Source organism: Branchiostoma floridae, chromosome 9, assembly GCF_000003815.2.
Source record: "Branchiostoma floridae strain S238N-H82 chromosome 9, Bfl_VNyyK, whole genome shotgun sequence".
Taxonomy (NCBI): domain Eukaryota; kingdom Metazoa; phylum Chordata; class Leptocardii; order Amphioxiformes; family Branchiostomatidae; genus Branchiostoma; species Branchiostoma floridae.
The window spans coordinates 6,983,110-7,001,139 of record NC_049987.1 but is presented as its reverse complement, the minus strand read 5'-3'; the positions used below and the strand labels follow the sequence as shown (position 1 = coordinate 7,001,139).

Here is an 18,030-nt window from a genome sequence, read left to right as displayed (position 1 = left end):
GGTTTTTCAGAAAAGTGTCCCTAGCTGTTCATGACGTATGAAAACCTTGGCTGGAGCAGTGAAATGTACCCCTGGCCTAACTTGCTGGGGGAAATTGTACAAATAATTCAAACAAATGCGGCAGGAGATATCCTCTAAGCATGTGCGAATTGTCTGACATGAACAGCAAGAACGGGCGAGTAGTTACAGTAATACCCCTTGTCACATTTGGCGAAAATCGATCGGAAGACGGTGTTGCGCATGCGGCGATCGCCCGATCGCAAGCCTCACTTTTAATAATAACTTTATTGCACAACAATATTGTACAAAGTACAAAGTATGGCTTATATGTGACAGGGACGGTTTTCAGGTGAAAAATGCACGCACCCCTCTGTCGATCTTAATTAAATATGGCCGATCTTCCATCGATACACCCGAAGATCGTGGATAATGTGACATGGGTATAAACGTACGGTCGGGCGATCAGAAAAATGTTGATATTTTCATGTTTTCCTTTTACTCAACCCATCCCAGCAGGCTTTAATCTGATTCTCACATGTACAACTTATTTTATTCCACAGTTTTATCCCAAGCGCCTCCAGCTGCCCTTGCAACACGTCATACTAAATGATTAGCCTTTACAGTTGGTCAAAGCCCCACTTTTCTTTCAACTCCTCAATGGTGACTTCGACGTCTTTCACGTCCCCGTCCTTGCCGAACACACCGAACCTGGGGCCTTCCGGGCGCACGTCACCAACGAAACGAGGGTCGCATGGCAACCCGGCTGGCTGCCACCTGAAGCAATAATGACAACGAGAAAAACATTATCACAAACTCCTGACGTCAGATGTCTGCATGGTCACGTGACTTATGTGGCAATTTCACCGATGGGGTAATTTCTAAACAAAGTTTTAACTCTAAAATCTAAAAAGAAGGTCAATGTTTTATGAAATATTGATGACGAAATCTTCGATTGGGCTCACCTTGTGTCGCAGCTGACACGGGCAAACTGTGTCCTGTTCACAGTCGACATGTGTACGGTTCTAAGGGCAGAATATGGCCGTAATTAAAGAGGACAGGATTAAGGTGAGAAGTGTACACGTAACTTAGAAAATGCTGAGAAATAATAAAGCTGCAATCGAACAAGTAACAAATCAAAACAAAACCAATCATTATTCATGGTGTGTTTAGTTTTACCTCATGGTGAAGATCAGGACGTCGCCGGCTTGAAAGTCTGCAGACTTCCACTGGCCTCCAAACCGCCGCGTGATCTCCAGAGGGTCTTCTGTGAACCAGCCGGTTCCTATGGCAACAAAGGCTTTTCAAAACATGTACCAGACACGGACCAGTCCGTTCCTATGGCAACAATGATTTCTCAAAACATGTTCCAGGCATGAACCAGTCGGTTGCCATAGAATCAAAGACTTCACAAGACATGTACCATTCACGACATGTACCATTCACGATTCACACGGTTCCAGTGGCAAAGGAGGTTTCTGAAGAACTCCATAAACTACTTCACACAAGTTGATTAGTATTGATACAAAACATGTCTAACCTTTCAGATTTGCTTCCTCGATGTCCAGACTTCCGTATGTATCCTGAAAGTGCTGAAAACTGGAAACGCAAAGAAGGCAATGTCATTCTAACCCCGTGCAAATCTGATATGTGGGCGTTACAGTAATTTTACGTAGAAGCACTAGTTGCCATATGTTGAGTTTCCTTACACACAAACACACACACACACACAGACACACACGCACGCACACACGCGCACACACACACACGCACGCACGCGCGCACACACACACACACACACACACACACACCTGAACTCTCACCTGTGGAGTTTATGGGAACCCTCACAGACGGCTAGCGTGCCCATCTCCATGGTAACGTCACCAAGCGGTGTCCACATGGTGTAGACCTGGTCCGTACCACGTGACATGTACACCCAATCAACGTGGGCGCCGGTAAAACCTTCGTTGTACATGGCTCTGGTGAACAGCAACACGTCAAGCATATATAGTTGTACACACTACGTGTAAGTTGCATCAAGGAGGTTAAAATAAGATTTAACCTCCTTGGTTGCATGTAAATCCCAGTTGATTGCAAGATCTGGCACTCCTGCACATGACATATAGAGGGATCGGAATCACCAAGCACTGAGGTAGAAGCTATCCAATTTGTGCCTCTCATGTTAGACGTACTCGATGGTGCCCTTTGATTGGTAATGCTAAAAAAGTGGGGTCTTGTTTTAGGTTCATTGTGTGATCATCTAACGCGTGTTTAAGTATTAATCACACCTACCTTAACCATTTGAAGTCGAATGTTTGAGGCTCCGCACACAGAAGGGTTTTGAAGAAAGCGCGGGCTGTAAAATGGACATCATATATGTGTACAGAAAGTATACGGAATGCAAACTGGACTACTGGAACAAAATTAGCAATACTGCTGCAATGATTTGTGAAAGTAATCAAATATAACACAAACAAACAGGAGAACACCAGTAATTGTGTTCCTTACGTCTTGGTCCTTCAATGACCCTCAGAACGGCGTCAGAATGTGTGATGGAGTTCTTGCCCTGAAATAGACGGATTGAAAACAGGTATGTGAACAAAGTACCATCGGAACAGCTTTAAGAATTTTCTGACGAAGTAATAACAGGTTCCCTACTCCTGACGTCACTTGCTTTCGATACTGTACTCACCTCCATGAATGGAACACACCCCCGTCCGCATCTTGAGTCCAGAACTCCTTGTTGCCATGGAAACGATGAATCCAATTTTTCTTCTCCTGATTCCTATACAAAACAAAACAATGAGCAAGTGAAAATGATCCCTCATGATGATTCCCCTCAGAGGCACACAACGCGATTTAACGTTATACTTCACATATGTAGATACATGTAAATCATGACTCACTTTAACGTACTTGACGACCTCCAGACGCGCATCCAGTACTTCCTGACGGTCATGCAGGCCTCGGATGAAGAGATAGCTGGAAAATATTTTCTATTATTGTAGTGTGCTAGTGCACTCACTTATGTGTCCTCAGAACCACCTGACTAGATATACGGGTCAGGTCCATTGCTAGGATAGGACACTGGTGGGGAAGTTAAACCTCGATAGTTGTGTACGTAGGCGTGAATACACAATGGAACTTACATTTCGCACCTTGTCTACATAAGATATACTAGTAGCCTGGGTACCATCCGGGAAGTAGTTCGCTCTGGTGTTTATTAGACACCATATACAGTCGCTTATCGCTCCGACATTTATTATACACTATGTGCAGTCGCTTTTCTGCTGTTCGGGTAGCAGAAGCGAACATAGGAGACCATAGGAGCGAACTACTACCCAGCTGCGTAAGATAGGGAAATATGCAGAGTTTTTTTTCACACCCCTTGTCCGCCATTTCCTGCCTCAGCGCCACCGGGTCTTCCAACAGGTGGTTGGCGGGCTGAAGGCACTGCAGGTCCGGGGAGCCCAGCGCCACCTCTCTGGTCCCCAGCCTGATGCGTCTGCTGCCAGATTCACCCATAGTCAAACTTGTGATTGAATGTTAGATCTCAAACTCCCCCATTGCTTACGTGCCGATTTCAGCTGTTCGCCTTTCAGCTGGGTATCAAAGTCCGAAGGTAAGAGAACTGCAAACATTAGCAGTATTTATTGAAGGGAATCTTCAATTTCAGGATTTTGGTATACTTAGCAAGGACTTTATAATGTCGTTGAATACCTGTACGTGCAAAATGCTGTCAAAAAGTTTTGTGAGTGAGAAAAACCTGCTCCAGTGGTGAACTTTTGCTCATCAAATATTCCGTCCAATGTTCTGTGCACTTTTGAAAACAATCGCTAGGAGTCGCTGTGCACGGTGTAGTACAGTAAGTTTTGAGGTCAGAGGTCGCAGTACACATGTTCGTGCACGTCGCAGTGTTTCTCACATCTTGTGCACTTTACCTCTCAGATTTAAGCCGTTTGTGGAACCCAGTCAGCATTTGCCCATTGGTAAGTACCAAAGTAAAGACTTAAACCTTCCATTTTAGCGCTTTCCAAACTATAAAAGCTCTATTGTTTAGGAAGTTGCTGAAAACTTGTAAAGGTGGGGAGGGGGGCATAGACGAAATTGCACGCACTAAATGGAGTTAAAACTTATACGGTCCTTCAATGAATGATGTATCGAATAGGTTTTAGCAAAACGTATGGTATAGTGTTGCTCATCCTTTGATTTTTTTTACGTTCCCAGTATCAGGGCTCGAAAATTATACATTTTTCTGCACACCTGCACCAGACAATTTTACCTGCACCACTCTGAATTTAGGAAGTATGGATCATACTAAAATAGTTCTGGAGTCATTGCTATTTTTTTCTATACTTTATAGGTGGTAACAGTCAATGCAGCTAATAACAATCCACATACACCTACATCATACTCATAGGACATAATTTTATGTATAAAACCCAGTACATGGACCAGTGCAGGTTAAGTGCAGGTAGACACCAGAAATACCTGCACAGCTCCAATGAATTTTACCTGCACTAACATGCATATGTAGGTGAGGTGATATTTCGAGCCCTGAGTATGTATTTTTCTTCGTGTCGAAACTCACAGTCTTGTCAATAACTCACATTCTTGTGACCCAACAGCTCAGCTCTGCTCCGCTACATTATCCATTTGTGTATTTTTGTCCCCTCAAACAGTTGCTCCTGAGTTCTACCATGTCTGTTACCAAACAGTACCTCTGCTATGTTCTACCAAGTTCTCTCAGTTTTTAAACACTATTTAGTCTAGAGGCAAGGATTAAGGAAGGAGAAACAGTCTCCTGGCTCCAGGGATTTGAACCTGGGCCTGCCAGCTTTCTAATGTAAAGCCAACACTGCTAGGCCAAAAGGTCCGGACCAGTTGGACTGGTCAGTTGGTGGCGCTTGAAGCCCACTGTTACAGTTTGTGTATTTTATCCCTCCAGACAGTTGCTCCTGAGTTCCACCATGCCTGTCACCAAACAGTACCTGCGCTATGTTCCCGCCTCCATGTGGGGTGTGGTGGCCAGCCCCAAGGCCCCCGTGGTGCTGCTCTGTTTGCGTGGCGTGAAGGGACGATATGCAGCAGTGGCTGCTGTGGAGCATGTTTTCATCTGGGACCTACGAATCGGAGAGAAGGTAACATTTGTGTTTATCTTGGACTTAGATATAGAAGAGAAAGTAAGATTTGGGTTTATCTGAGATTTACGGATTGTAATCATTATAGGAGTCGTTCCAAAAAATAATAATAAAAGTACCCCCATGATAAGAATACCCATCAAAAAACATCTGATATTATCCCCTGTAATTGAAGCACCACCAGATAATTACCAAATCAACTTTTGCTGGTACAGGAAAGTGCTGGAGCACTGGCATTGTACTCTCTGTCTTGTAAAAGAGTACAAGAATACTCATTCGAGCCCATAATACTGAGGAAGCCACACGGCGAAACATGTTTGTTGTGTGTCGGTTCGAATAAAGTTCCTAAATGGGGAACATGCGGCTCCAGCGTCTTTTCTGAAGATGTGGCGTAAGTGTGAACTTGAGGCTTGAGGTTGTCCTTCTCCACATACTCTCTGTCTTGTAAAAGAGTGTTCAGGTACACAGGTACTGCTGCTAGTAGTAGTACTGTACATTTTGTAAATGCATTTGAATTAGCAGGGATTTAATTTTGCAGTTGCAGGAAAGTTTCTAAGTTCATTGTAGCACCATGCACTGTAGTCTCTTACTGCCATGAAAAAAATGTCCGTTGTGGTTTTAAGTTTGCTGTGTATTGGCAACACGAAAACTGTGAATATAAAACCACATTTACAGTATTTAAGTTTTTAACTCTGTTGTTCTTTCTCCCATGTCTACAGCTGTTGGTGCTGCAAGGTGGGAAGCATGAGGTCACAGCTCTGGCTGCCAGTCCTGACAACCAGCATGTTGCTGTTGGGTAGGCAACTTGTCTTCTTCCCTTTACCAGAACAGCAGTTATCAAATAGGCTTCAATTAGTTTTGACTTTTAGAATAGATAACCAGAGTATAAGAGCTGACATGTGTCATTTACTTCAAACAGCAAAACAGTCAATACCTTCAATTTCTCTGTTCTTCAATCAGAAAACTTTAATACAAATGATTTCAAATTTACCAGATGCTACTGTATGTCCTCAATTTGATTGATTGGGAGGTACTCTAATGTTGATTGACAGTACTCTGATGTTGATTGATGGGTATTGTGATGTTGATTGACAGGTACTCCGATGTTGATTGATGGGTATTATGATTTTGATTGACAGATACTCTGACGGCACAGTGCAGGTGTTCAGCCTTGTGACAGGGGAGGTAGGCGTGGTCTTCAGCGGACACAAAGGGGCCGTCACCGCGCTCGGATATGACCACAGTGGGATGAGACTGGTCTCAGGGTCAAAGGTTAGCAGGGTCAAACTCTCTTATAATGATGTTCTTATCTCTTTAGTAACCATGCTCATGACAATAAGGTCCCAGCCCTTTGGCAGGTTAGATCATCCTCACACCTCTGGGCAATCTATCCTACAGCTTGGCTGGTTCCTTGGGTGATGCAGAATACACACTGTGTTTTATTGTACATGTATCTGTACAATGTGCAATGTGAAAGCCTGTATCGTCTGTAACTGTAATCCTATGTTTTCCCCCCAGGACACAGATGTGATTGTGTGGGACATTGTTAATGAGTCTGGTCTCTACAGACTGAAGGGACACAAAGGTGTGATCACCCACTGTCACTTTCTCAAGGACAGGAACTTTCTCATCACTAGGTAAGGAACTGCTAATACCTCAAGAAAGTTGTAAGGAACAGATGATGTTTGAAAAAAGATGTATCTTTAGGGTGTAAGGAATTGTCTACAGAAAGTCAAAAGGAACTGCTGGTGTCTGAAGAAATTGTTGATAGCTGAAGATATAGAACTTTGCAGAAATATGCATTTCTCAAATGTATGTAACAACAACATTCCCAGAGGCAATTGTTCCCAACTAAGTTATACATGTAGGTCATCTAAACCAATAGTTCTTAAACCCACTGCAATCCTTAGTAATACTAGTATCATAGACTGTGTACTTTATGTAAAAAGGTAATGCTGTATACCACATAAGACAATTAATCTCACAACATACATATCCACAAAAAAGACAAATGCCAAATATGAATGTTGCTGTTATATCGGCTATAGCTCAAAGGATACGTTTGTGAAGTGGTGGGACCTGGACACGCAGCATTGCTTCAAGACCATGGTGGGACACAGGACGGAGGTCTGGAGCTTTGCTGTGACAGCGGACGAGAGGAGACTGATCACAGGAAGCGGGGACAATGAGCTCAGGGTTTGGGACATCCAGTACAAACAGCAGGTACATGCATGTAGACATCTTCCCAGTCATCATTTTGCAAAGAAATTTCAAGCTTCAAAGAAACAAAATAGGCCATACAGGTACTCACAGAATGTTGTTTGTTTTAAACCTATAGAAGCAAGAAGAGGAAGAAGATGATGAGCCTCCTACCAAGAAAGCTTTTCTGGAGGTGAAAGAAGAGGAAAAGGAAGATGACCCACAGGAAGAGTTGGAAGATGTAAGCTTATACTAACAATTTAAGATACTCTCCATGATTGCTTACCTCCTGGAGTTGGGTACCTATACAATCGCCATCATTTAGGTATAAATCAAACCTGAACGTCAAGTGTACTTGTACCTGTACCCAAACAAGCTAAAACACTTGTGGGTACAATTTTTTACATTGCATGTAAGCCAGATAGATCTGTTCTTGATAATGACAACTTCATAAATTCTCCTCTAAGTTGTAGAAAATTGCACTAATTGGATTGTGTTATATAAATACAGGTACTAACCAAAGCCTAATTTCTAGCCCCAAACATATGATATACATGTACCACGTGTATTTTATGGTGTGTTTCCCCCAGAGACTAGTGTGCACCTCCCAGGTCGGCTCACTTCTGAGGAAGGGGAGGGACAGGGTTGTGTCGATGACCCTTGACCCTACTGGTACCATCCTCTCATGCCATGTAAGTCCACATAAGTCTCATTATTTTGAAGTCATAACACAATATTGATATCATTCTCTGACTTGTTATGACTTGTTCAATGTTATTATTCATATCGATGATCATGTTTGTATTCTTTTGAAGTAAGACAGTTCTTGTTTATGGAACAAGTACTTGCATTTTGATGAAGTAGAAAATGCTGATAAGATTTTTATTTGCAGGGCCCAGATACTGTGTTGGAGCTGTTCAGGATCTGCACAGAGGAGGAAATACAGACAAGACTCAAGAAGAAACAAAAGAAGCTCAGAAAAAAGCTCAAGTAAGTTTTGAACTACTTTTGAGACTTGGGAAGTACTGGCTGGTGGATTAAAAGGGTTACATGATAGAAAACTATATTTTATTATAATATTAATCTATTCTATGCTATGCTGAAGAAGAGAAACCATTCTCTCCCATTTCTCTTTTGAATATTCATGTAGTTAACACTTTAATCACCCAGCTCTTCAACAGTTTAAATATCATGAGTGGAGAAAAAGAATCAGAAGTATTACATGATTATCTGTTTTTCCCAGGGACCAAGAGGCAGCAGGAGATGTCCCTGAGGTGTTCAGGACTCTGGAAGATGAGATTCAGCGGTTATGTAACGTCTCCGCAGCAGGCAAGGTTAAGTCATGTGACCTGCAGCTTGAAGCCAATGGACAACTGAAGGTTAGAACCAATGACCATATAAGGGCAAAGCAATATCAGATGATTCTTCATTTCTGTACTGACATTGTCTATACTGTATGATACTTTATCGGCGCCAATTCTAAGTTCAGCTAGTCCCCAGACTGTTAGGGGACAACATAGCCATGAAGATTGAAACTTGACTCCAGGCTCGTCCCTCTCTCGCTGCAGTTAGTTTTTTAAGCTTGGTTTAGGAATGTCCATTTTAACCAGTCCTAATAAATACTACACACTTTTGAGTACAATGTATCTGTTTTATCTTCCTTGTTATTCTGTCTCTCTCTCCGGTTTATCATTATTAATTTAGTATACATGTACCAGTTAGAAAATCTTTCTAAATCATTGAAACAGAATTGAAATTAATTTTTTGGTGTGCAGGCATTCCTAGTTCTCCATGACAACTCCATGGAAACCATCACAGTTCCAACCAATGAGAAGAAGCCTGAGCCAAGCGGCAAATCTCGCCTGCTTTTGCCGGGTCACCGGAGCGATGTCAGAACGGTGGCGTTTAGTAGCGACAACATCGCCATGGTGACGGGGGCCACGGAAACAGTCAAACTCTGGAACAGGTAAAACAGTCAAACTCTGGAACAGGTAAAACAGTCAAACTCTGGAACAGGTAAAACAGTCAAACTCTGGAACAGGTAAAACAGTCAAACTCTGGAACAGGTAAAACAGTCAAACTCTGGAACAGGCAGAACAAAGTCTTGGAAAGGCACACAACGACAAAATGTACCATTTTTTCCAAATATTTATGATTTCCTTTTTTGTGGAACTTGACAATGTTTTGGAACTTTTTAGCGACGCCTGATGGGCGAGCTTAATAGTATAGTGTGGAACCGTTTCCAAAGTATTCTAAAAACTGTATAGGAATGTCAGGAATGTCAAAAGTCCGCGCATGCGTAGTTGCGTCATGCCGGACTGTACCATTACCTCCACGGGTAAGCTTTCCAGTCGCCCAGGGCATGTACGTGCTCAGCAGTGTTTTCCGTATTCGCGCAAGGCAATTTTTGATTGATAGCCGTGCAAAATTGAGAAAAGCCTAGGACTTCAGACGTACCCGAATTGTAGTATGTAGTATGGTGGTCATGGAAATGTAAACATTTGAAACAGGGGGTAAAAGATTGTGGAGATATGTTTCTCGGAAAATGACCTGTGAGTCGTGGAAATCACTTCCGGGTTCGTTCGTGGTTTACGGTGTCCAGGAGTTTGGAAAGTTTGGTGGCCTTCTTCACCCTTAATATCTTTCTGTTTTCAAAAGTACAAACTGATGTGTGAAACAAGCATTGTTTGAGCTTAAAACATGTGGGGGTTGTGAGATAGCGATGTGATGGTTATCTTCGCCAAGAAAGTTATATTTTGGGTAGCGTTTGTATGTGTGTGCCGGTTGTAGAATACCACCATAGCTCAAGAACGCCTGGATGAATTGTATTGATATTCGGTACGTGGGTAGGTCTTGTTGAGACCTGGAAACGATAAGATTTTTGGCCTTCTAGTGGCCTGTTACGGTACTGCAGCGGAACTTCTTGGTTTGATATCTCGAGTTCTGGACATGCTGTGGCTATGAATCTTAAGTGGTAGACAGCTCTTGATGCTGTAAGTAAGTGGTATAGGTTTGGGCCCCCTAGCGGCTTATTTTGGAACTGCAGGACAGGTTTAGACTTAGGTGTCAGACTTCTAAAGGGAATAACTAAAGAAGGGGTTGACGGATTGTTATGGTTTTTGGTATGTGGATAGGTTACGTGATGCTTAATATAATTACATATTAATTATGAAGAATCATGCACAGTGGAAGCTAATTTGCATAATAAATTGGGAAACATGCTCAGCTCAATTAAAGGACCATTACAACATGTGACCTTTGTAACTGAGAAAGAGGAGAATATTGATAAATAAATGCATAATTTGCATAATTAATGAGAAAATGCTATAATGTCATTTTGATAAATGACGGGAACTTCTTACTTGTAGCATTTGGAAGTTATGTACAAGTGAACATCGTTTAACATTAACTATGCAAATTAGGTCCTAATTTGCATAAATTAGCAGAAAAGGCGACAAAAGTCTCCTTTCTTAACATATATTGCGCATGTCAATTTGTTGGAGATGATCAAGTTATATAGTTTATGCAAATGAGAGCCTTATTTGCATAATTCATGACAAACACAATTAATTCAGTAGAAAAATATTTTTATCTATCTATATATCTATATCTATATCGATACTGGCAAAAACCCTTTTTTTTTAGCATATTGTTATTTAGCTAGAGAGGATGATCAACTGATATCATTCATGTAAAATGAGGCCCTGATTTGTAAAATCGATGAAGAGCATTTACATTAGTTCATGATCACCCTTCACTCACAAGGGACCCCCTTTGACAGCAATGCTCTATGAACATCGATCGCCAAACGAATGGAATACGACTATTAAAACCCATTAACAACAACAATCTGTAAAACTTATAAACATTAAAACCGTCGCTATGGCAATAATTTTAATTGCCACACTTTTTGACAATGTTTGGCATGACAAAGATTTCATGAATTCTATGTGTAGCACTCATATGATTAAAAAAATCAAATAGATTACATAGTTTTAATTCTCTCTAATGTAGGTTAACCTTGACACTGTACATATTGTCTCATTTTGATGTGTTTTGGGACAACAGATATGGAATATCATCCTAATCAGGATACATACAATGACATGCATTTTCACCCTTGACAGGTCCACACAACAGTGCATCAGAACCATGCCATCAGGTTACGCACTGTGTTCGACTTTTGCCCCTGGAGACCAACAGGTCATCATCGGTACAAAGGTCAGTCAGAGGTCAAACTTGTCCTTGTCAAATATCTTTGAAACACCAGTTACTTTAAATTCATAAAGATTTTCAAATAATTGGTAATTGATATTAAGCCTTCAGCTGAATATTTTGCACTTGCACATGAACCTCCTTACAACCACAACTTGGTGAAAGTAGAAATGATTTGATTATTATATTTCAGACAGGGAAGCTGCAAATATTTGACATTGGTTCTGGCAGTCAACTGCAGTCTGTGGATGCCCACCAGGGGGCAGTGTGGTCCATAGCATTGTCTCCTGACAAGGTAAGCAAAATTGGTCAGTCTGCCCTTTTGCTGTGAGTCCCTTGGAAAATGGTATTTTTTCCATTGATCTCTTGTCATAGGAAATTTGAAGTCATTACTTTGCCTGACAAACAAGGGGATGCAGGAGACAATTTCGAAGGGAATTTGTATGCTGAAGTTCTATTTTTCTGCAATGCAGTACATGTATTCATTGTTTATCTTAAGGACTGAAATCCGAATTTGTTTGCATGCTGGGAAAACAAACAACCTGGATAACAGAGGAGGCAAGCCATATCATTTCCGTGACAACCAGATACATTATTAATGCCTTACATTGAGGTTGCCATGGTAATCTTTTGCTTGCCCCTGCATTACCCAGTGCCACTGTTATTTGGTATATGACATATGATTGACAAATGTGTCTGTTTTTTTCTCCCGACAACCACAGTATTGACTGTTTGATAACTGTCAAGTCATGTCATTAGAAAAATTAGAAATTGCAACCCAAATATTTTTCTAGTATATGATTTCCTTGTCAATTTTGATGCTCGAATTGTTGATTATGTTGTTGTTGTTGTTTACTCAGAGAGGCCTTGTGTCAGGTGGCGCAGACAAGCTGGTTAAGTTTTGGGACTTTGAACTCATCAACGATGAGAAGTTTTCCTCCACAAGGTGGGTTAATCTTCCCTTCCTGTGAGACTCTTTCCCTAGTAAGCGGCTCACCTGTTAACTTTGTCTGTATGGGCCACTGTACATTTTCCCCCAGTAGGAGCCTCACGTATTTGTCTTTACTGGCCACCATACATTTTCTTCCTTGTAAGAGGCTTACAGATTTGTCTCTATAGGCCACCATACATTTTTAATCCTACATAAAGTTAGAGGCTCACAGATTTGTCTGTATGGGCCACCATAGATTTTTACTTTTAATAAGTGGCTCACATATTTGTGTGTATGGGCCACATTTCTCCCAGTAAGAGGCTTATGTATATTTTTCTGTATGGGGTACCGTCTTTCCAGTAAGTGTGTGACTGTACATTTTCTCTCCGCAGTAAGAGGCTGAGCATCAGCCATGCCCGCTCCCTGCAGTGTGATGAGGATGTTCTCGGGGTGAAGTATAGCCCGGATCACAGGCTCCTCGCTGTGGCCCTGCTGGACAACACTGTCAAAGTCTTCTATGCAGACACATTGAAGGTAATCATGACAAAAGTGGTAAATGATTTCTGATTCTGTGTTATTGTTAAAATATTCAGTGATGTTTACAGAAGAGAACCATGCCAATTTGGCAAGGGATTAACATGCAAAAATCATTCTGGTTGTTTCCCTACTCAATTTAAATAATTTTTTTTCTTTTCTTTACAGTTTTTCTTGTCCCTGTATGGTCACAAGCTTCCAGTCTTAGCCATGGACATTTCCACGGTATGTACCAGTTTTAGCGATGTCACTGGTTACTGTCTCATTTAGGACTATTGTTAGATCTATTGGATACCTCAGAAGGCAACTCGATTGAATCTGGTGTGGATTTTGTCATGCCTTTTTGTTATGATGTATTGCCAAGAGCAACATGTTCAGTGTGTGGTTCATGTTTGTCTCATGTTTATCCATCTAAAGGATGGTACCCTGCTGGTGACTGGTTCTGCCGACAGGAACATCAAACTCTGGGGTCTGGATTTCGGGGACTGCCACAAGTCTATCTTCGCTCATGATGACAGGTGAAGACGTGATCACATTTCTTCAATCAAAATATTGATAAGAAATTGAACTCCTTTTGTTATCTAACTTGACACATAAGGATTAAAAGGAGCAGGAAAGTTTTGTAAGTCTAGATCTTTAAGTAACTTTTACTGTAGAAGTTATACAGTGAATGAAGTGAGCATGCCTTTCAATAATTGTTGATATGTGTACTTTGCATTCAGGTGTCTCAGCAAGTCTAAGTTCACAGTGCGCCAAATAGCAATTGCTCAGCAACTGGATATGACTGACAGTGACATTGATAAAAGATAACTGATGTTATCTGAAATGTCTGACCGTTTCCAATATCATATCCAGTTGCTTGAGTAATTGCTATTTGGCAAATCTTATTACTAGTACCTGGATGTCAAACCATTAGCGTTCATAGTAATGTATGTTACTCTGTGCTCTATCCCAGCATCATGTGTGTGCAGTTCCTGCCCAGGACACACATGTTCTTCAGTGCAGGGAAGGACGGGCGTGTCAAACAGTGGGACGCTGACAACTTCCAGCACATCCTGACGTTAGAGGGGCATCAAGCAGAGGTCTGGTGTATGGCCATCAGTCCTAACGGAGACTATGTGGTAGGTGCAAGCACATATACATGAGGACACATACACACACACACACACACACACACACATGCACTCATGAAGACATATATCTAGCTTACACACATTCACACACAAACACAAATACAAGTACACACATATGTACATGTTCATGCAACCTCACACACACACACACAAACACACACACACACAGACTCATTCAAATACACATGCACAAACTCATTGCATATACATACACACACACAGAAACTGATACACTTCTGTATGCATGCAGGCAAATGCACATCCTGACACTGAAGGGGCATCAGGCTGCTCCTGGTTCAAAAAGCATTAGACTGGGCATTTTATATGCAGTTGACAGGCTTCCATAACAAGTCCATACAGCTGTAGTGTTGAGGAGTACTATATGTTGTTGATGTTATTTGTTTGCCTGTAACAACAGGTTACAGGGTCCCATGACAAGTCCTTACTGTTAATAATTGTTTGTGTATACAATTGTAATAACAGGTGACAGGGTCCCATGACAAGTCCTTACGACTGTGGCAGAGAACACAGGAACCTCTCATCTTGGAGGAGGAGCGAGAGAGTGAACGAGAGAAGGACTTTGAACAGACTCTGGCCAAGGGGGAACATCCTGCTGTGAGTTGTTAAAAAGACAGAAAAACATTGTTTCGATTTTACTATGCGAGTGAGCATGAGTCCAGGCCATTAATTTCTAAGCTTGTCTGTGGGATTGAATGTGAGTCCCTTTCGTTTTTACTTATGTTGTACAACTGGCAAATGCCTGTGAACTTTGATATACCATGCTCTAAGTCGTCATGCTGACATTACTTCCTATGTACCAATTTTTCTTTTGCATATGATATATTGTTTCTTGTATTATAACATGATGATAATGTTATTTAGTAACATCACTACTGTATGAGTCTGCATTTTTCAGTGTGACGTGTTTGTGTTTTTCCAGGTTGCTGGTGAGACATCTGGAGAAGCCGGGATGGCTGGGAAGAAGAGTGTAGAGACTGTCAAGGCTGTGAGCAAAGTTCTTCTGCTCTGCTCTGATCATGAGTTTTCCTTGTAGAAATTATTCAGTGTTGGCTGTGGTTTGTTAAATGTTACTTGAAGTTAGAAGTTTGAGTAGTTTGAATTTTTTTCTAGGCTGAGAAAGTTATGGAAGCAGTGGAGATTTACAAGGAAGAGACAGCAAGACAGGAGGAGCACAGAAGGGAGTGTGAGGCTCTGAACAAACAGGTCAGTAACTATCAGTGGATCTCATAACATTCCACATGCTTGTGGACTATGTTATGAGTATAAATTTGTATTTTGTTTGAATAACTATGACTATATTATCATATGATATGATATACATTTGTGATATGATATACACGTACATGTAGTATTGTATATTGATAGTGATAAGTGATAGACATATGTGAAATTCCGTCCCCCCCCTTTTTTTTACAGAAATAAGACATATTAGAGCTAAAGATTTACTGAAGCAATGAATTGCCACAAAACAGACTATGAAAGTCCATGAATTGATCTGCGTTTTTCTGTGTAGGTCCCACTGCCACCTCCACACCCCATGCTTCTGGCCTATGGGAATGCAACAGTGAGTAGTAACATGTGTGTCTATATTCTCTAGGTGTGTTATCGTTACTGTAACACATTCTCTGCACAGTGTGTTGGAACTTTTTCCTACTGCTTAACACTGTGACTTGTTGTTGGCAAAAACTGGTAACATTTTATTTGCATCATTTCAGCCCCCGAGGTTTGTCTTGGAGGTTATCAAGAAGGTTCGATCAAGGTATGTACCTTTACCAGCCGGCAGAAGGATAATGTGTTGTGTGCTTGTTTGTGTGTGTATGTGTGAGTAAGACAGAGAGAGAGAGTTAAACCTTTTTTTCAAGAATCAATCCATTGCAAACACCCTCACTTCATTAACTAAACAATGCTTGTCACAATTGGTTTCTTAACTTTGATTTTTAATCTGTGACCTTTGCCCTTTAGTGAGCTGGAGGAGGCCCTGCTAGTCCTGCCCTTCTCCTATGTCATCGACCTTCTCAAACTCCTGAACGACTTCCTGACGGAAGGCTGGGAGGTCGAGCTCACCTGCAGATGTCTGTTTTTCTTACTCAGGTGAGATTTGTCTTACTCAGGTAAGTTTTGTCTTACTCAGGTGTGATTTATAACTCAGGTGACACCTGTAAGAGTGTTTCTTGCTTAGGTGAGATGTATAAGCCATTACATCTAACCATGTCTGTTGTCCCACAAGAAACCACCAGGGGCATCACATTGATCTAACCAGGTCTGTCGTTCCTCAAGAATCCACCAGGGGGCAACATATCTAACCATGTATGTTGTTCCCTTAGGATCCACCAGAGGGCATCACAACTAACCATATCAGTTACACCAGTAACAATGTCTGCTGTTCCACCAGAATCCACCAGGGGTCCATAACATTTAGCCATTTCTGTTGTTCCTCCAGAATCTACCCGAGGGTAGTGCATCTAACAACATCTGTAATTCCCCACTGCCTCACAACCATGCCTGTTATTCCACCAGTAACCATGCCTGTTGTTCCTCCAGAATCCACCAGGGGGCCATCACATCTAACCAAGTCCTGCTGCCAGTTATGGACAACCTAAGGAAGAACACACAGGACAGGGTACACCAGATCAGGGTTAGTACAAAATCAAACTTATTACATCAATAAGGATAGAATCTTTTCAATGTTGATGGATGTCTATCATGTTTTAAAGTAACTTGTTACTTGTGCAAATCAGTTGAGCAGAACTGGCATATTCTTTGTAAATTTTCCCTGGGTTACTGGTCTCCAAAGATTCTTTGTTTACGATACTATTGGGTTCAATTTAGCCGATCTTAAATGTTTGTTTGTTTGTTCCAGGATGTTGTTGGGTTCAACTTGGGGGGACTCCAGTTCCTACAGAGAGAGATGGAGGCTCAGAATGACGTCACCTTCTTTGCCGACGCCACAGAGAGATTTCAGGAACGAAGGAGAAAGAAGAAGAGAAAGGAAAGAGCAGTTCTTGCCATTAGATGATAGAAAAGTATATCAGAACCTGTTCTTTGATATAAGACATTTTTTGGTAGAGAAGTACCAAGACTTCTGTTAACAGAATCAGACAGTTATACACTAATTTGTATACCTACCTCTGGTAATTTTTGTTGTTGTTGATAACATAAGAAGGTAAAAGGCATTTATTAATATAATGAAGTTGTACTTTCAGAGTGAGGCTGGCTGGCTGCAAAACAATGGTGACAGCTGTAATAATATAACACTTGCAACAACATATAAAGCCAATTTAGGTTCTAAGCTGTGTATATGAGATGAAAACTTCACTTCTTTATCATCTTTTTATTGTTGCTGTCCACAGTCTAGTCATAAGTCAAAGATTTTTGCTGTCATTATTGTGTAAGGGACTTGTTGAATTGCTCTTGTAGCCAGCAGATCAATTCAACTCAATCAAATTTTGCTTTTTCTTACCTTACTCAGAGGAAAATATGAGTATGATGCCTTATGCAAACTAGAACCTTGTATGAAAGAGTTTTCTGATAAAAGCAACTTCCTAGACTTACAAATGTATTGTGCTTGTTAATCTTCTGAGGAGTCAATGGCTAAAGTGAAAGGAGAGCATTACACACCAACCACATACAAACATTTATTTGTTCCTTGATATAGAGCTCACTTCAAGTTTTGCAAGGAGAAAATTTGTCATGGTTACTTTTTGCTGTTTCACAGTTCAACAATAGCTCAAGAACTTTTTGTATACTTGTATAATCTAGTACCATAGTACGTACTTGTAACATTCACCTATTATTCCATCAACTCCATCTAAATGCATTTGAACTTGATATTCTCATTTATCCTGGTTTTCTTATTCAA

General features: G+C 41.1%; 2 protein-coding genes across 2 annotated transcripts; one reads left to right on the top strand and one right to left on the bottom strand.

Annotated features, from left to right (window-relative positions):
* Positions 1-324: 324 nt before the first annotated feature.
* Positions 325-3,659, bottom strand: LOC118422884. The gene is made up of 10 exons (XM_035830728.1): positions 3,383-3,659; positions 2,904-2,979; positions 2,690-2,782; positions 2,506-2,563; positions 2,290-2,353; positions 1,821-1,976; positions 1,538-1,596; positions 1,177-1,282; positions 963-1,022; positions 325-774 (listed from the first exon to the last, which is right to left on the bottom strand). Exons 1-10 carry the CDS (start codon positions 3,520-3,522, stop codon positions 618-620), a joined length of 969 nt encoding a protein of 322 aa, XP_035686621.1. The 5' UTR covers positions 3,523-3,659; the 3' UTR covers positions 325-617.
* A 183-nt stretch (positions 3,660-3,842) lies between these two features.
* LOC118422864 (WD repeat-containing protein 3-like) lies at positions 3,843-17,994 on the top strand. Its single transcript, XM_035830679.1, has 26 exons — positions 3,843-3,986; positions 4,946-5,138; positions 5,858-5,934; positions 6,278-6,410; positions 6,657-6,775; positions 7,187-7,361; positions 7,477-7,578; positions 7,928-8,029; positions 8,230-8,327; positions 8,581-8,716; positions 9,113-9,303; positions 11,465-11,558; positions 11,746-11,847; positions 12,413-12,498; positions 12,876-13,017; positions 13,186-13,242; positions 13,435-13,535; positions 13,973-14,138; positions 14,634-14,765; positions 15,091-15,156; positions 15,282-15,374; positions 15,685-15,735; positions 15,887-15,930; positions 16,134-16,262; positions 16,713-16,806; positions 17,032-17,994. Exons 2-26 carry the CDS (start codon positions 4,968-4,970, stop codon positions 17,185-17,187), a joined length of 2,817 nt encoding a protein of 938 aa, XP_035686572.1. The 5' UTR covers positions 3,843-3,986; positions 4,946-4,967; the 3' UTR covers positions 17,188-17,994.
* Positions 17,995-18,030: the final 36 nt, after the last annotated feature.

Coding starts and splice junctions, on each gene's coding strand:
- LOC118422884 (XM_035830728.1), bottom strand. CDS start 3,522: ATGGGTGAATCTGGCAGCAGACGCATCAGGCTGGGGACCAGAGAGGTG. Junction 1,597..1,820: donor GGTTCCCATAAACTCCACAG/GTGAGAGTTCAG, acceptor TTGCGTTTCCAG/TTTTCAGCACTTTCAGGATA. Junction 1,023..1,176: donor GTCCTGATCTTCACCATGAG/GTAAAACTAAAC, acceptor TTCTGCCCTTAG/AACCGTACACATGTCGACTG.
- LOC118422864 (XM_035830679.1), top strand. CDS start 4,968: ATGCCTGTCACCAAACAGTACCTGCGCTATGTTCCCGCCTCCATGTGG. Junction 6,776..7,186: donor AGGAACTTTCTCATCACTAG/GTAAGGAACTGC, acceptor TATCGGCTATAG/CTCAAAGGATACGTTTGTGA. Junction 9,304..11,464: donor ACAGTCAAACTCTGGAACAG/GTAAAACAGTCA, acceptor CACCCTTGACAG/GTCCACACAACAGTGCATCA.